This window comes from Mastigoproctus giganteus, chromosome 12 (assembly GCF_048544385.1).
Source record: "Mastigoproctus giganteus isolate SK-2022 chromosome 12, ASM4854438v1, whole genome shotgun sequence".
Lineage (NCBI taxonomy): Eukaryota > Metazoa > Arthropoda > Arachnida > Uropygi > Thelyphonidae > Mastigoproctus > Mastigoproctus giganteus.
In genome coordinates this window covers 64,861,804-64,880,489 of record NC_143586.1, presented here as the reverse complement: position 1 = coordinate 64,880,489, position 18,686 = coordinate 64,861,804, and the positions used below count along the sequence as shown (strand labels likewise).

The following is an 18,686-nucleotide window of genomic DNA, read 5'->3' as shown; positions in this document are numbered from 1 at the left end:
GGTAAAACATCTCCCACCATTCCCAACACGCTCTATTCAATTCCTCTTGTGGTCTTCAGTCAAAAGGATGTCAGAAGGATTTTGAACAATCTTGATGCTGAGAAAGCTCCAGCTCCTGATATTTTTTCCATTTGTTCTCAAAACCTATGCTCCTGAACTTACTCCTGTTCGTGTGCTGCCTTTTTCAGTTTCTTATTCCAAAGATGTTTTCTCTTTTGCTTGGAAATTTGCTCATATCCAGCTAGATCCTGAAAAGCGGTGTCAAATCACTCCCAACCAATTATCATCCCATTGCACTTACTTCTACTCTTGGCGCCTCCGTAGCCAGGAGCAGCAGTGCGTAGCACACGCTTCTTGATTAGACCGGGGTTTGAGCCCGTGACCACCAAATACGGAAGATGCAGAAAGGTCAGGGAATGACCACCGCATATCCCCGGAGCAATATGGCCTTGGTTGCTAATGCTCCTAAAAACCAAATAACAACAACTTCTACTGGGTCTTCAACAACTTCGATTGAGTCGGAAAACTGCTAGTTGGGGGGGGGGGATACAAGGACTAATAGATTAACAGTAGCCACTGGCAGAGGTGGAAGTGATTCTTGCACTGCTTCTATTGAAATGAGCAGAAGCCTGAAAAACAAGATGCAGGATATTTCAGAGACTGCTGGGAGTCATTGCGGTACAAGTAAACACATGGGTTGTGTTAGGGTAGCTAAGAATAGAAACAGGTGCATGTATACCTGCGTGTACACCAATGCTAGGAGTTTGGTAAATAAATTTGATGAATTTGAGGTATTGCTCAAAACATCAAAGGCAGATATTGTTGGGATATCAGAGACGTGGTGTCACACAGATATAAGTAATGCGGAACTGGAATTTGGGGAATACAATGTGTATAGAAAGGATAGACAGGACAGGAGGGGAGGAGGGGTTATGCTATTAGTTAAGAAACACAAAGTCCAAGGAAGTGAAGCCAGTCGACATCGATGGACAGGGCAGTGTAGAGTCAGTTTGGTGTGACATAAGCATAGGGAAATCAAAATTGAGAGTAGGAGTGTGCTATAGGCCTAATGACTCTGAGTATAATAAGATATTGTACAGGGAAATAGTGGGCCAGTAAATCAGAGAGTCTTATAATGGGGGATTTTAATTTCCCAGATATTGACTGGAATTTGTGGGTTGGTCACTCGCACACTAGCAAGGCTTTTGTGGATTTATTGGATGATTGTTTTCTACATCAGCATGTTCGTGACGCAACAAGAGGGAGCAATACTCTTGATCTGATTATCAGTAGTGATTCTTCATGCATTAAGAATCTCCAGATAAATGAACCACTAGGTGGCAGTGATCACAGTGTGTTGAAGTGGGATTTACTCAAGGAGGTAACTACCATCAGAGGTAAAGGGAAGGGTTTTTGTTTTCGTAAAGGCGACTATGATGGTCTGAGACAGTATTTAAATTCTATACAGTGGGACCAACTGATGATGTTACCAACAGCAAACTCAAAATGGGAAACATTCAAGGAACTAATCTTGGAGGCTACCAGGCTTTACATACCAACTAAGAAATATTGTTCAAGGTTTAGGCCTAAATGGTTGTCAGATGAACTAATGAGACATGTGGCAGAGAAGAAAAATGCATGGGATACATACAAATTAATGGGTGACATGGAAGCCTATGATAGATATAAGTTGGTCTGTAACCAAGTCACAAAGGAGATTAGGCAGGCAAAGGCAGACTACGAAAAATCCTTGGCAAAGGATGCAAAGAAAAATAGAAAAGAGTTCTTTACATATTTAAACTCAAGAAGGAAAGGGATGAATCAGATTGGTCCACTGGATATTGATGGTTCAACAGTTGAGGATCCTGCTCAGGTGGCTAACAATCTAAACGAATATTTTGCATCTACATTCACGCATGAGGAGTTATTCAGGAAGGAGAATGATGTAGGTAAAATAAACATTGGCAGTGAGCTGGATGATTTTGTAATAACTGAGAGGAAAGTGGAGGAGAGATTATTGAGGATAAACATAAAAAAGGCACCTGGGGTGGATGGGATCTATCCAGTTATATTAAAGGAGGCAGCAAAGGAAGTAAGCAAACCCCTAGCCATAATTATGAGAGCTTCTTTGGACTCAGGGGAGGTACCCATAGACTGGAGATGTGCAAATGTAACCCCAATTCACAAAGGAGGATCAAAGGCTGACACAAGTAACTATAGACCTGTTAGTTTAACTTCTGTTCCAGGTAAATTAATGGAGGCACTGGTTAAAGAAGCACTGCAGGATCATCTAAACAAGAATTCAGTTATAGCTCAGACACAGCATGGTTTTGTTAAGGGCAGGTCTTGCCTGACCAATTTGATTGGATACTATGATGTAGTCACAATAGAACTGGATGCAGGGAATAACTTTGATATTATATATTTGGATCTTAGAAAGGCTTTTGATACTGTTGCACATGGAAGACTGCTGCACAAATTGGAGCATTGTGGCATTGGAGGCAAATTGCTGCTATGGATAAGGGGATGGTTGAGTGGCAGAAGACAGAGAGTGGTAATCAATGGACACTGCTCAACGTGGACTAATGTTATTAGTGGAGTTCCTCAGGGTTCAGTGTTGGGTCCGTTGTTGTTTTCGGTGTTTATGAATGATATTGATGATGGGATATCAAGTTTAATGTCCAAGTTTGCAGTTGATACAAAGGTTGGCAGGGTTGTTAAGGACACTACTGACGCTATGCTGCTGCAACAGGATCTGGAAAGGTTGAACAGATGGGCTGAGAGGTGGCAAATGAAGTTTAACATTGACAAATGTAAAGTACTACATATGGGAAACAGTAACCCCAGAACAACGTATCAACTCTGCGGTACTACACTGACAGTGGTGGAGAATGAAAAGGACCTGGGGGTAATTGTGCAGGCAGATATGAAGTTCTCTGAGCAGTGCAGACGAGCTGCAAGAGTAGCTCATGGTGTCTTGTCAATGATATACAGGAATTTTTCTAGCAGGGATAAGGAAGTGATTATTCCCTTGTATAAGGCAATGGTTAGGCCACATCTTGAGTACTGTATACAGGTCTGGAGGCCTCATTTCAAGAAGGATGTAGAGCTGCTGGAACGGGTACAGAGAAGGGCAACAAGATTAGTGAATGGAACAAAGGGTTGCTCTTACGAAGAAAGGCTTAAGTTTTGCAAATTACAGAGTCTGGAGACCAGGCACCGGCGAGGTGATCTGATAGAGGTGTATAAGGCTTTGAATGGTTTGAGCATGCTCAATGCCAATGGGATCCTTCATCTTGCTCAGAATAATCACCTCAGAGGGCATAAATTCAAATTGAGGAAGGATGGATGTCGGATAGATGTGCAGAAATTTGCCTTTGGCCAGCGGGTGGTTGGTTGGTGGAACCGACTTCCATCACTTGTTGTTGAAGTGGATAGCCTAAACAAATTTAAAGCTCAACTGGACAGGTATTTCAAACGAACGGAGGGGTGAAATGGGAGTGGTGTGTGGTTTTTTTTTTTTTTTTTTGGCTGATGCTGAATAAGCTTGCTTTCTTGCATCATATACCTCTACTAATGCTAATGCTACTCTTTCTAAAGTAATAGAGAAATCAATTAACTGCCAACTCTTAAACTACCTAGAAACCTTCCGTCTGATCAACAGTCGCCAGTATGGATTCCATCAGTGTCGATCCACTGGTGATATTCTGGCTTATGTTACCCATTTATGGACAAATTTAAGGGAAAAGTTTGGTGAAGCACAAGCAGTTACTCTTGACATTGCCAACAGGGCTAGCCGGGTAGGTAAAGTGCCTGCCTGGCAACCCAAAGGTCGCGGGTTCGATTCCCGCCTTGGGCTTGGATCAGAGTACTACAAAAAACCTTGGGAGGTGCATTATGGCCACAGAAGCCTATGCGCCAACAACTACCAAAAAAAAAAAAAAAAAAAAAAAGCTCTTGACATCTCAATGGCTTTCAATCATGTTTGGCATAAAGGTCTTCTAAACAAGCTTCCATCTTATGGTTTGCCAACTGTTTTTTGTAATTGGTTATCCAGTTTTCTCTCTCATTGCTCACTGAAGAAGATGGTAGATGGTGCTCTATCTTCTAACTTTTCCACTAATGCTGGTGTCCCCCAAGGTTCAGTTCTTCCTCCACTCTTTTCCTCTTGTATATTAAGGACTACCTTCCATTGACTGGAAATCCCATCCATAGTTTTGCCGATGATAGCACATTGCATTCCACTTTCCATTTTGAGAAACCTTGCCCTGCTCAATCAGCTTCGACTTCTTGAATATATGATACCATTATTTCCCTAAATGCAGATCTCCAGGTAATTCTCCAGTGGGGCAAAGACAACTTAGTTGATTTCAATCCTGCTAAAACTCGGTCTTGTCTTATATCTCGCAAAAAGGATTCTTTTGCTCCTATGCTTATTTTTGGTGACACTCCGATTTCTAGGCAAGATGATATACTCTTTTTAGGATTACCCTGACTTCTAATCTCTTGGTACAAGCACATTACAAATATTACTTCCTCTGCATCTAAAAAACTTTGTTTTCTCTTTCACTCTTGGCATTACTTTTCTTCCAAACAGCTGTTCACTCTGTACAAATCACAAATCCATCCTACCATGAAATATTGTTCCCACATCTGGGGCGTTGCCCCCAAAATTTCTCTCAGGCTTCTAGATTCCATTCAGAAGAGGGCAGTTAGGTTAATTAATGACTCCTCTCTAACAGAGTCTCTCCACTCACTGTCTCATAGACGTACTGTTTCTGCTGCATGCCTTTTCTATAGATACTTCCATGGGCACTGTTCTGAATTGGCTTCTATAATTCCCGCTCTGTTTCAAAACAGTCCGAACATGTGCCACCACCAGCCAACGTCCATATACTGTCCAACTTCAAACTCACAGAACCGACTTTTCATCTTCCTCGTTTATTCATTCAACTGCTGTTTTCTGGAACAACCATCCTTCATAAATATTTCCTGAAAATTAGTCTACAATAGTTCAAGTCTAATGGTAACAAATATCTCTTTCGTCTTCAACCTCCAACCCAAGCATGGTACTAAGTACTGTAGGTTCTAATACCTCTCGTGTTTGGGATTTTCATAAAAAAAAGTCTTACCAGACTTTTTTTTTTTTTTTTTGGTTGTAAAATTTAAAACAGTAAAAATGATAAGCAATTGATAACAAAGAACACAGCATGCACAAGTGAGATATGGAGTAATGAGCTTCTGAAATTTTATTATTTGTTTTTTTATATGATTGAATATTTCATGGAAGGGGAAACGCATTTCACCATAATAACGTGAAAACCCACAGAGTTCAAGCTATCGGTACTATAGCAAATGCAAGAAGATAGTTTACTACCTGTTTATAATAGATTATACTAACAGAAAAGACCAATAAACCAAAATCTGCAAATTGTTTTTATTGTTTTATGGTAGTGACCTCCAAAAATGTGCTTTAGCAAAATACCATGAAGGCAATAACGACTAGCGAGTCAACAGCAGGGATTCACAAAAAGAAATGGAAACATTAAAAATTACATGTAACGGAATAGCAGGTTTTTCCCAGCAGAAAAGCTCACAAATACAGTTATGCAAGATTTCCTGCAATTCTCAAACAGTGTTAGAACGAAACACTGTTATATAAGTACCGTGTTGTGCAAGGATTGCTGCAATTTATCAATCGTGTTAGAGTGAAACTGTTGTAGAACTACTGTGTTATATGGGGGTTGCCTGTATGTACATAATGGGGTCAAATCATTTGTGGTATTTTCTTACCATTTCTTCAGTGACTGCAAAGGAAGTTATTTTGCAGTCACTGAAGAATTAGTAAAAAAAACCATGAAATGTTTGACCCATTATGTACATATTTCCAATTGAGAAATAAACATGATACCAAGTTTGAGTGCTTTATTACCTTCAAACTTATTGAGTTTGTCAGCAACTGTACAGGATTGTCAGTAGTTATCTTATTCATACTCAATGGATCAATGTGGTTTGTCCCTTTCCTTCTAATGTCAACATAAGCTTGGCTTGACAGATATCATCACCGTGGCAACTAAAAAAAATCTGGCTTGGAAACTTTTTACAGGTCAGTCTACTAGCTATGAGGTTGAACTGCTAGTTTGTTTACTTTTGTATATCACAAGTTGTATTTTTTAGTGATGAAAGAAGTATTGTAGGTTTTTAATTGTTTATCATTAATATATATTATTGATGCAACATTTTTTTTTTCAGATAACATATTGTCAGTATGTCCACAATCCTATTTCCTTCTGCTACACATGTAGCAAGTTTATACCTTGAAAGCACAAAGAATTGCTGAGTTTTACAAGAAACTACACGGTCTTGTAAAAAAAAAAAAGAAAAAAGCTTAAATGGAGTTCTACACAATGGGTATTATGTAGCTCTCAATTCCAGTCACCTATTCCATACACTTAAAGGAAACTTGCACAGTTTGAACTTCTTATTAGAAAAGGTGAACTACTGTGACCACATGTAGACAGTTTATGGTGATCTAAAAATCCCCTTACTTTCTGCATGAATTGGACAGAAAGGGCTAAAGCTAATTGTTAGATTATAAAAATGTGGCCAAAAAAGGACCAATCTTTCACCTGAAAACAAAAGTAGTCGCCCACTAGCCTCTTCTGTCCAAAAATTTATGCCATGTCAACTCATGCAAACACTGACAGAAGAAATACAGTAAACCCTTGATTTTATGGACTAATAAGGAGAAAAGGCATGTCCATAATTTCATTTTTGTCAAAGCCATTTGTACCCTACATAATTGACAATTTAAACATTTACTCTGTATATGTGTTTACTCTGTATTAGAAACACTAAAATAAAGTTAAACAATAAAAATATAAGCTTTTGTTTATCTTAATTTTATTGATTGATACATGAACCAATAAAACCATGGTACATGGTTAGAAGAAAATAATTTACTATGACCCATATAGTAGTTTATGGAAAAACTTTATTCTGAGTAGGAAGCCAAAGTTGATAGTGGTGACTCTTCAGGTTCAGACCCCTTAAACTCTAAACTTAGCCTTGATTTTTGCATCTGACATGTTTCCCCCCCAATGCAATATTTGTTTTTTTATTCAATATTGCTCACAGAAGTGGAAAACAGTAACTTCTTTAACAGCTTTGATTTCTGTGTGACACCCAGATGCACACACTTCCTTGTTTTTCCAGTTTTTTTAGGCTATGGTGATACTTTAAGTGAGGGTATAATCAAGAAACAGGGCCCAGATGAGCACTTAACTGTGTATTAGGAAGTATACCCATAAACAGATTGAGATGCTTTCTGTGGTGACTGCTATGTTTGAGTTTACAGTTTTTCCCCCATATCCTTGAGCATATTCTGGTGTTAGTTCTTTATGGCACCAGATTTAGATTAATCATAGATGTCTCTTGAAATGGAAAATGCAATCCTAACAAGTAGATTTCCAAGAGAATTTTCACTTCTTATGATGCACCTGTTTCTCCCAGAAAGATGTGTTGAGTGAAAGACTACCAACTCTTAGAATGAGGGGCAGTAGTCTCCTGTACTACCAATGCACGGCATAGTCTTACATTAGTATGCAATTGAGTCACAATCCTGGTGAGAAAATTGCAGCCAATTATAAGTCACAATTAGTGAGAACATTCCATAGAATAGCAGATGCAATGATCCAGGAACTTTAGAGCCATGATTCTTCTTGCAGTTAGCTTCACTGGAGCATTAAAACAGCAGTTTGTTTTTTTTGAAATCAATATGAAGTTATATAGAGCCTGTATCTTAACTATACCTGCATCTGCACAGATATATGCTTTACTGGATTATTAGGATTTCAGGAAAGCTTTTGACACTGTTGTGCATGGAAGACTATTGTACAAATTGGAGCAGAATGGTATTAAGGGTAAGTTGCTACAATGGATAAAAGGATGGTTAAGTGGGAGAAGACAGAGGGTGGTAATCAATGGGTGCTGCTCTTCGTGGACTAATGTTATTAGTGGAGTCCCACAGGGTTCGGTGTTAGGTCCACTCTTGTTTTGTATATCTTTATCAATGATATTGATGAAGGTATATCACGCTTAATGTCGAAGTTTGCAGATGATACAAAGGTTGGCAGGGTTGTTAATGACAGTAATGGCAGTGTGCTACTGCAACAGGATCTAGATAATTTGGGCAGATGGGCTAAGAAGTGGCAACTGAAGTTTAACCTTGATAAATGCAAAGTACTGCATATGGGTAGAAGTAACCCCAGAGAAACGTACCAACTGTGTGGTACTACGCTTAAGGTGGTAGAAAATGAAAAAGACCTGGGAGTAATTGTGCAGTCAGATATGAAGTTTTCTGAGCAATGCTGCCAGGGCAGGTCATGGGGTTTTGTCAATGATATATAGGAATTTTGCTAGCAGGGAGAAGGAGGTGAGTGTCCCTCTGTATAAGGCAATGGTCAGGCCACGCCTTGAGTACTGCATACAGGTCTGGAGGCCTCATTTTAGGAAGGATGTAGATTTACTTGAGCGTGTACAGAGAAGGGCAACAAGATTGGTGAGGGGAATGAAGTGATCCTCCTACCAAGAGAGACTTAAGTTCTGCAAATTGCAGTGGCTGGAGACTAGGCACCTGCGCGGTGATTTGATTGAGGTGTATAAGGCCTTGAATGGGTTGAGCACACTGAATTCTGATGGGATCCTTCCACTTGTTCAGATAACAAACCTAAGGGGACATAAATTCAAATTAAGAAAAGACAGATATAGAATAGATGTGCGGAAATTTGCCTTTAGCCAGCAGGTGGTTAATTGTTGGAAGAAACTTCCATCTGTTGTGGAAGTTGATAGGTTGAATAAATTTAAGGAGGAACTGGACAGGCATTTGGAGGGAATAGTGTGATATATTTTTTTTTTTTTTTTTTTTTTGGCTGATGCTGCATAAGCTCATACACTTGCTTTCTTGCATCACATGCCACTACTACTACTGTAAATCAAAAATAGTGAAATTTTCCAGCTCACAAGCCAAAAAGAAACTGAAACAGAAATATAACAATTTTTTTGGGGAGAAAACTAAAATCAGAATTGGTAATTCACTACTAGCTGTGGCTGACAGAATGTAAAACAGATTTAAAAGTACTTTCTCTTTAGTATAACCTATTTATGTGTGACTGTATGTTGGTATATTTTCTTATGCATTCTATGAGTACCATGCATAAGAAAATATACCAGCATACCATTGGATCACTATCACTACTATAGACCTTCCAAGCTCAGATTGTTTGCCCCAAATACTTGGGGCAAACAATATGGAGTATAGAAACCAATTTGAGTGTATATATAAGAACTGTATTTCTGCAGTCTTAAACAGTTTTAAGGTTAAAAAATGAATCTTAAATTTAAAGCTACCTTTTTTTTTTTCTCTCTCTCTCTCTCTCTCTCTCTCTCTCTCTCTCTCTCTCTCTTAGTCATGCATTCCATATAAATGTTTAAACCAGACTTTCAAAATCTGTGGGTATAGTGTAACATTATTTTACTAAACTTAAAAAAAATAATAATAATCAAATAGTATAGATATTAGAATCATCATTGAAATTAAATTTGAATTTTTGTGGTGCCTGTTTCATATATTGGTTTATTAAAGCTAAGATCCAGTGGAGAAGAACGTATCCTGGTAATGGGAGCAACAAATAGACCACAGGAACTGGATGATGCAGCTCTAAGGTAAGTTTGACTTGTGCCTTCAGTGACCATATTAAGAATTTTCTTTATGTATCCTAAATTCCAAGTAAAAGAATACTAGTGTGAACCTTTCCTTTGGGGAGGGGGGTTAGGAGGTTTCCTTCAGGGTCTTTAACCATGTAACTTGATGCTTTCTACATTTCAAATTTCCCATTTGAACTCATCCATGTTTGTAGATATATTTGTGTCCTAAAAGTTCAGCATATGCACTGGATGATTCAAAAAAAAAAAAAAAAAAAAGTAGTAAACGGTTTCAAAAAATACACAAGATATATAGAGAATCTGAAAGTTTCCAATTATTTAACCACAAGCCTTCAATTTTAGCCCCATGAGTTGCATATTTGACTTCCATTTGACCTTTGTTATTATGTCTGTGGTTATTGATGTCAGTGATTTTGTGTTTCATTCTGTTGGCAATGGTGACAAGTGCCACAGTCATTACATACACCCACAAAAAAAAAAAAAAAGTTATTAGTTCCAGAGATGGTGGGGGGGATTATTTTCTAGATTCTGGTAAAAAAAAGAAATTTGTATCACTAGATAGTACTATAATATAATCTTATATTTAGATTTTGTTTGCACACCATTTTTCAGTAGCTTAACCCTAGTTGTTCAGTCAATTTTTGAATATTGCTATTTTATATATACATACCTCTGTAACGTAAGCTTATTTCCCTCATGTTTACCTTAAGTTGATATTTACAGCTCTTCTTTTCTTAAGTATAAACCTATTGGTCCAAAAAATTTCCTTTTCAGTTATCATTTAGCTACTTAGCTATATCTCTGGATCTTTATTTACTCGGGCTGTTTCTTCCATATTGCTTTGTGCCTTTTCACTCTACCATCAAAGCTTTTTAATTATGTAGCTTATGCTTCTGCCTTAAACTTCTGTATGTAATATCATTGTTTACTTTAACTTTCATTGCTATATGTATTTTCTGACAAAATTTCAGTTATTTCCATTACTATTTTTTTACTTCTTATACTAGGTATTTAACATCCCTTTTTTTTTTTTTTTTTCCAGGCTTATATTTTCATATCTCATTGCTTTATTTGTTATTAGGCTAAATATACTATGTCTCTAGAAATTTCAGTTGTGTTTCTTTTTTTTTTATGTTTATATAACATGTTATACCCTTAGAAATTTCTAGATTGTGGCAAAAGATTTATTTCCAGGTGCCACTATTATTTAGTTTTATATTTATATTTCATTTTTACTGTGAGAATTGTTGTTTACAACATTGCCTGTATTCAATCTCATTGGTCAATCTTTTTTTTTTACCCCAGTATTATTAGCCTACGTTGCTATATTACTAATATCTCTATATAATCAAGTCATTGGTTCCATATCCATTTATACTTCTGTAGGCCACTCACTTTTAATTATGTTTCCAAATGACTTTACTTTAACAGTACAGTGGGGCCTCGACTTACGATGACACAGACATCCGATATTCTCAGGAACCGATATACCTTCCATACGATCGTTTATTTTAAGGACTGATGATATTTGCAGGTACCGATAGCTGGAACGATACATAAGTGGAAATTTTCAGATGTATGGCTTACGGAACATCACTCTTATCATTGTTCTCAACTAATTAGCATCTTTTTATTGTTCAACAACATTATTGTTCAATGTGTGGAACATCACTCATATGAATATTTCAGATCTATGACAATCTGAAGCTCCATCAACCAGTGGCAGTGCTGTGCGCTTTGAAGACTTTAAAGCCAGCAGAGGCTGGTTTGAGCACTTCAAAAAAAAGGTGAATGTCAAGTGTTGAAAGGCATGGGAAGGCATCCAGTACTGATTTAAAAAAAAAAAACAAAACAGCTGAGACCTTTAAAAATTGAATTCCAAAAGTTCGTTGATAGAGGATTATCTTACCTACCAGGTTTCTAACATTGACAAAACCGGCCACTTCTGGAAGTGAATGCCCAGGAGAACGTACATCACTGAGGGTGAGGCTAGTTTACATGGGAATAAGCCTATGAAAGATAGGCTCACTCTCCTGTTGGGTGCCAATGCCTCTTTGATTTTATGCTGAAGCCTTTGCTTGTGTATCACTCTAATACCCCCAGAGTATTTAAACAACAAAGGGCATGTTGGGAGCATTTTGGCACAGTAACAAGAAGGCCTGGGTTAAGGGATATGTCTTCAATGAATGGGAGCTTGAAGTTTTCTGTCCTTCCATGAAGAGTTCTCTTGAGAAAAATAAGCTTCCTGTGAAGGCATTGCTCCTGCTGGGTAATGTGCCAGGCTATGATCCCAACCTTGTTCAATCTCTTGAGGCACAATTTGACTTTGTTCAAGTCAAAGTTTTGCCACCCAACACCACTCTTTTTCAACCAATGGACCAGCAAGTGATTGCAAACTTCAAGAAAACCTACACCACAAAAATATTCGCAAGTTGCTTTGCACCGACCTCTGGTAAAAATGTTCTCGCTCTCAAAGATTTTTGGAGGTCTAAGTTCAACATGCTGGATTGTGTGAGGCTGATTATAAGTTCTTGCAATGATGTTTCCACCAGGTGCTTAAATTCAGCCTTGAAAAACATCTGGTCTTTAATTATCCATAACATTGACTGATTGAAGATGATGGTGCTTTGACAAATGATATTGTCACTCTTGAAATATCAATGGGTCTGGAAGTTGGCAAAGAGGATGTGGAGGACATTATTGATGCTCATGAATGTGAGCTAACAAGATTTGGAGAAAATTATGGAGAGTGACACTGGAGAGGAAGAGGAAGAAAAAGACACCCAAAAAGTGTCAGCTGAAGAGTTGAAGGATATCATTTCTTGTGAGCATTTAAGAGAAATGATAAAAACACCCTGCCATTGAAAACACTGAACTCATGATGTGCAAAATGGAGGGCAAAGTCATTTCTTACTTCAGAAAGCTACAAAAAAAGTTGTAAAAAAACAGTCCACTTTGGACAGTTTCTTTACCAGTAGCAAAAAAAGACTGAAAAGACACCTGACGCTTGATATAGTCCCACCACCAGTACGCCACCATTGATTTCATCAACTCTGCACTTCAAAATCAAAGGTAAATGCTAATTTATTGTTTGTTTTTTATTTTAAGATGTTTTATGACTATTTTTATTAACATAAGAAATACATATTTTATGTGTTGTTGGGGAACGAATTACAGGAAATCAGTGTATTATTGGTTTCAACATACAGTGTATTTTGTGGAATGAATTACCATTGGATGTTGGGGCCCCACTGTATTAGCTAAAATGGTATGTATCTAGAAATTTCAGTTATTATTATTTCCAGTTTTAATTTTGCATCTTCATTGTGTCAGTTATAGAGTTCAAGCCATTTTCTTGGCTTTGGTTTTCATTAGAAATGAAGATGTGACATTGCTATTTTGCTTGCAATTCTGGCCATTAGCACCTGATGAGAGGCCGGTTTTGTAAGTTGCGGGGGCAACATCCTCATTTGATCAATTTTTATGTAATTATGTATTTTTATTATGCATATTTTATTATCTTCATTCTCACATTTTCTTTAACTTTCTTTTATTTCTCTTGGTTTTTTTCGTTCCTTTATTTATTTATTATTTTTTTTTCCTGCTCTGCTAAAGTTTAGCATTTACTGCCTTGGATTGCACTAGACTACTTCGCAAGTTTTCTACTTTCTTATTTCTACATTCTCTTTCTTGTTATTTTATTTAACACCCCCCCTCCATAAAAAAAGTGAAAATTTCTGGTGTAAAATATCACAAAACATTTATTTTTGGGGAAGTCCTGTTGATGTACAGTGAATTATTGAGGATTTTCAAGTGCCCCTTGCCCAAATTGACTTACTTGCTCCAAGTGAAAATTAGTTCCATCACTCAAAATAAAGCAAAAATTCATTTTTTGCATTTGTTATTCAGGTTTAATGCCTGCACTAAATGCAGCTTGTTTCAAAAGTAAATACTTCCATAGAATACTCCAGACGAGGGCATAATGACCTAAGAGCCTATATCTGTAATTATTCACCTATATCTGTAAGTGAAATTTGGTGGGCTTTGCCGAAAGACTTTTTATACGTTGCTTGGTTTCATCAATGGCATGGTGTGGTTGTCTTCCCCCCTACAGATCATCTTTGCTTTGGCTATTTAAGACATTGTAAATTGGTTTGTTATGGTTGGTCTGTTTCATAGTGGATGTAAAGGTGAAATACTAGTTACTGAATTTGTCTTTGCAAATTGGATGGCACGAGATGCTTTTTTTTTTTTTTTTAATTGGTGTTTATAATTCGGTATTTTAGAATTTACTTTCATATACAGTGTTAGTATTTTGTGAATATCTAAAAGTTTACTTTTTGAATCAATCCATATATATTTCATACCTACATTTATTGGATAATTAAATTTAATGTGCATTATTTTACTTAATGAAAAATCTTTATGCATGCAGTAATTCTCCCTCATATCTGAAAGGAGCAAGCCACTCTATTTGCACCCTCTTGCCAATGGTTTCCAGTGCCTGGGCATTATTTAATCACACCACTCTGACTTCAGCTCTGTCAGTGACTAATTAGCATTAGTAGAGGCATACGATGCAAGAAAGCAAGCTTATGCAGCATCAGCCAAAAAAAAACCTTCCATTCGTTCCAAATGCCTGTCCAGCTCAGCCTTAAATTTATTGAGGCTATTAGATTCCACAACAAAAGATGGAAGCCTGTTCCACAATTCAACTACCTGCTGGCTAAAGGCAAATTTCCACACATCTATTCTACAACTATCTTTCCTCACTTTGAAACTGTGTCCCCTCAGGTTCTTAGTCTGAGCAAGATGAAGAATCCCATCAGCATTCAGCTTGCTCAACCCATCCGAGGCCTTATACACCTTGCAGGTGCCTACTTTCCAGGTGCTGCAATTTGCAGAACTTAAGTCTTTCTTGGTAAGGGCACCTCTGTTCCCATCACTAATCCGGTTGCCCTTCTTTGTACTTGTTCTAGCAACTCTACATCCTTACTAAAATAAGCCCTCCAGACCTGTACATAGTACTCTAGGTGTGGCCTGACCATTGCCTTGTATAATGGGATAATCACCTTCCTGTCCCTGCTAGCAAAATTCCTATATATCATTGACAAGACTTTGTGACCTGCCCTGGCAGCCTGTCTGCACTGCTCAGTGAATTTCATATTTGACTGCACAATTACCCCCAGGTATTTTTCACTTTCTACTTCCCTGAGTGTAGTACCACACAGTTGGTACATTTCTCTTCGATTATTGCTACCCATATGCAGTACTTTGCATTTGTTGATGTTAAACTTCAGTTGCCACTTCTCAGCCCATTTTCCCAACTTATCTAGATCCAGTTAGAATAGCATGCTGTGTTTACCATTGTTAACAACCCTGCCAACCTTTGTATCATCTGCAAACTTGGACATTAAGCCTGATATACCTTCATCAATATCATTGTTAAATATACAAAACAACAATGGGCCCAACACCAAATGCTGGGGAACTCCACTAATAACATTTGTCCACGAAGAGCGTCCATTGATTACCGCTCTCTGTCGTCTCCCACTCAACCATCCCTTTATCCATTGTAGCAACCTACCCTTAATGCCATAACTCTCAAATTTGTATAGCAGTCTTCCATGTGCAAAAGTATCAAAAGCTTTCCTGAAATCCAAGTATATGATATCAAAATTATTTTTGGCATTCATTTCCTTTTTGACCACATCATAGTATCCAATCAAATTGGTCAGACAAGACCTCCCTTTAACAAACCCATGCTGCTTCTTAAACCAGTGATTCCATTATTTTCCCTGGAACACAAATTAAACTAACAGGTCTGTAGTTACTTGTCATCTTTTGAACCCCCTTTGTGAATTGGTGATGCATTTTCACACCTCCAGTCCATGGGGACCTCCCCTGAGTCCAATGAAGTTCTCATAATTATGGCTAAGGGTTTGCTTACTTCCTTTGCTGCCTCCTTTAATATGGATAGATCCTGTCCACCCCAGGTGCTTTTCTTATGTTTAACTTCAACAATTTCTCTTCTACTTTGCTCTCAGTTATTACAAAATCACTTAGCTCCCTATTAGAGTTTGATAAACTTCTGGCATTCCCCTCCTTGAATAACTCCTCATGTGTGAATGTAGATGCAAAATACTCATTGATTTTATCAGTTACCTGAGCATGATCATCAATAGTCAACCCATCTATGTTAAGTGGTTCAATCTGATTCATCCCTTTCCTTCTAGAGTTTACATAAGTAACGAACTTTTTGCTGTTTTCTTTGCATCTTTTGCCAAAGATTTCTTGTAATCTGCCTTCGCCTGCCTAACCTCCTTTGTGACTTGATTACAGACTAGTTTATACCTGCCATAGGCTTCTGTGTCACCTGATACTTTATATGCATCCCATACATTTTTCTTTTCTGCCATGAGCCTCATTAATTCATCTGACATCCATTTAGGCCTAAACCTTGAACAGTATTTCTTAGTTGGAATGAAAAGCCTAGTAGCCTCCAAAATTAAGTCCCTGAAGGCCTTCCCATTTAGAATTCGACATTGGTAACCCCATCAGTCGATCCCACTGTACAAAAGCAAAAGCCCTTCCCTTTAGCCTTGATGGTAATTACATCTTTAAGTAATTCCCACATCAGTACATTGTGATCACTGTCACCCAGTGGTTCCTTTATCTGCAAATTCTTAATGCATGAATAATCATTGCTGATAATCAGATCAAGAGTATTACTCCCTCTGATTGCCTCTCAAACATGTTGTTGTAGAAAACAGTCATCCAGTAAATCCACAAAAGTCTTGCTACTGTGTGAGTGATCAACCCACAAGTTCCAGTCAATATCTGGAAAGTTAAATCCCCCATTATAAGACATTCTGATTTACTTGGCCACTCTTTTATTTCTCTGCGAAATTGCTCATTATACTCATCAGATTCATTAGGCCTGCAACACACACCTACTCTAGTTTTTCATTTCTCAATGCTTATTTCACACCAAGCAGACTAAACACTGCATTGTCCAATTGATGTCCACCAACATCAATTGGATGCACTTCCTTAGATTTTGCACTTCCTCAGCATAACCCCTCCTCCCTTCCTGTCCTGTCTATCCTTCCTGTTCACATTGTACTCCCCAAATTCCAATTCTGCACTGTTTATATCTGTAACACCTCATCTCTGATATCCCAACAATATCTGCCTTTGATGTCTTGACTAGCACTTCAAGCTCATCAAATTTATTAACTATACTCCTAGCATTGGTGTACATGCAAGTATATAAGCACCCATTCCTACTCTTGGTTACCCTAACACAGCCCATGTATTTACTTGTTCCACTGTGACTCCCAACAGTCCTGGAAATCTCCATTACCTTGCTTTCCAGGCTGCTGCTCATTCCTAATAGAAGCAGTGCAAGAATCACTTTTGCCTCTGCCTGCAGCCACTGTTAGCCTTTTAGTCTGTGTATTCCCCCCCCCCCAAGCTAGCACTTTTCCGATCCACCTAACACTGCCTCGATAGCATCAGCAAATATTCTTGCACCTTTTCTATTTAAGTGTACCCCATCCCTGTAGAAGCAGTCTTTCCTGTCAACAAGCACAGACCAGGCTGGAAAAAATTCTGCCCCTTGAGCCTTACACAATCTCTCCAGGGCTGAATTGATCGACAAGGCTCTCATCATATACTCCCCCCTATAGTGTCCGGGCAGAATTGCAGACACTTTCACATTCAACTCTAACTCCCGACTTTTTTCCAACATTGACCTCTACTTATTGAGTAAATCTGCAGATCTCTTACTCTTAATGTCATTAGTTCCAACGTGTACAACAACAAATCACCTTTTCTGCTCTACAACATCATCAACTTTTGCCCCTGGCAGATATACTCTGGTCCTGTTCCACTTATTTTTCTTGCATAGTATATTCCCCATCTCCCTGACAATAGTCACAGGTGCCTCCGTAGCCAGGTGGGAAGGAGCAGCAGTGCACAGCACACGCTTCTTGATCAGACCGGGGTTTGAGCCCGTCACCACGAAATACGGAGGATGCAGAAAGGTCAGGGAATGGCCACCGCATATTTCCAGAGCAATATGGCCTTAGTTGCTAATGCTCCTAAAAAAAAAACCAAAGCAAACTGACAATAGTCACCAACAATAGCTAGTTCCTTTGTGACCAGTGCATTCTGCCTTGGAGATTGCCTCTGTTTTGCTTGATGCACAGGAGTGAGTTCTGTCGTTGATCTGGGCAGCTTAGAGCTTGATGGTCCCCTCATTAAGTTCTTCGAGGGCATTTACGCTACACCTCAAGCTCTTGTAGATGCCCATCAGAACGCTGAATTGGTGCCTAATTTCGTGACACTCTAGACACCTAGCACACAAAGGTATCCTCCTTGGCTAGATCATGTCCTGTTTTAGAAATGTCAGCAAACATTTCACATTTTTGCACATTTTTTGAGACTGTGATGCGTTGGAGAATCGCCCCCTTCGTTTCTCCTCCAAGTCACAGCACTCTCGCTAGTCTGTGATCTTTGCTTCGCAGCTCTAGTCTGGGTCATGATTTCTGTTTAAATTCAATTTAATTAACAATGAATTTTAATAAGATTAATATTAATTTTGATTAATTGGTAATACTATAATAAGCTAGCAGATTCCTAATACAGTGCTGTGTATTGAGATATAATGAGAGATTTTATAAAGCAAAATCACAATCAGAATATTTCTTTTTCATTTCTCTGAAGGAAAAAAATTAAGTCATTTAATTCATCAGTTGGAACAGTAACTGAAGTAGTAGTACCTACAAAGAATTTGCCCATGTTCTGAAATTTGATTACAGTACATATCAAGACGAGTAGTTTTTTTTCTCTGTATTTTCTGGGATATTTAACAATACACTGGAATGTGTTATTGGCCCATTTAAACTTGTAAATTCAAACTTAAAAAATCAATTCTTATGAACTATTTCAGAATCAAA

General features: G+C 38.0%; 1 protein-coding gene across 1 annotated transcript in view; it reads left to right on the top strand.

Moving 5' to 3' along the window:
- The window catches only part of spas (spastin), a 280,837-nt gene that overhangs the window by 222,751 nt on the left and 39,400 nt on the right, over window positions 1-18,686 (top strand). The window contains exon 12 of the mRNA XM_090386532.1: window positions 9,644-9,723. Coding sequence (XP_090242658.1) covers window positions 9,644-9,723 — 80 coding nt within the window. The remainder of the gene's footprint in view (window positions 1-9,643; window positions 9,724-18,686) is intronic.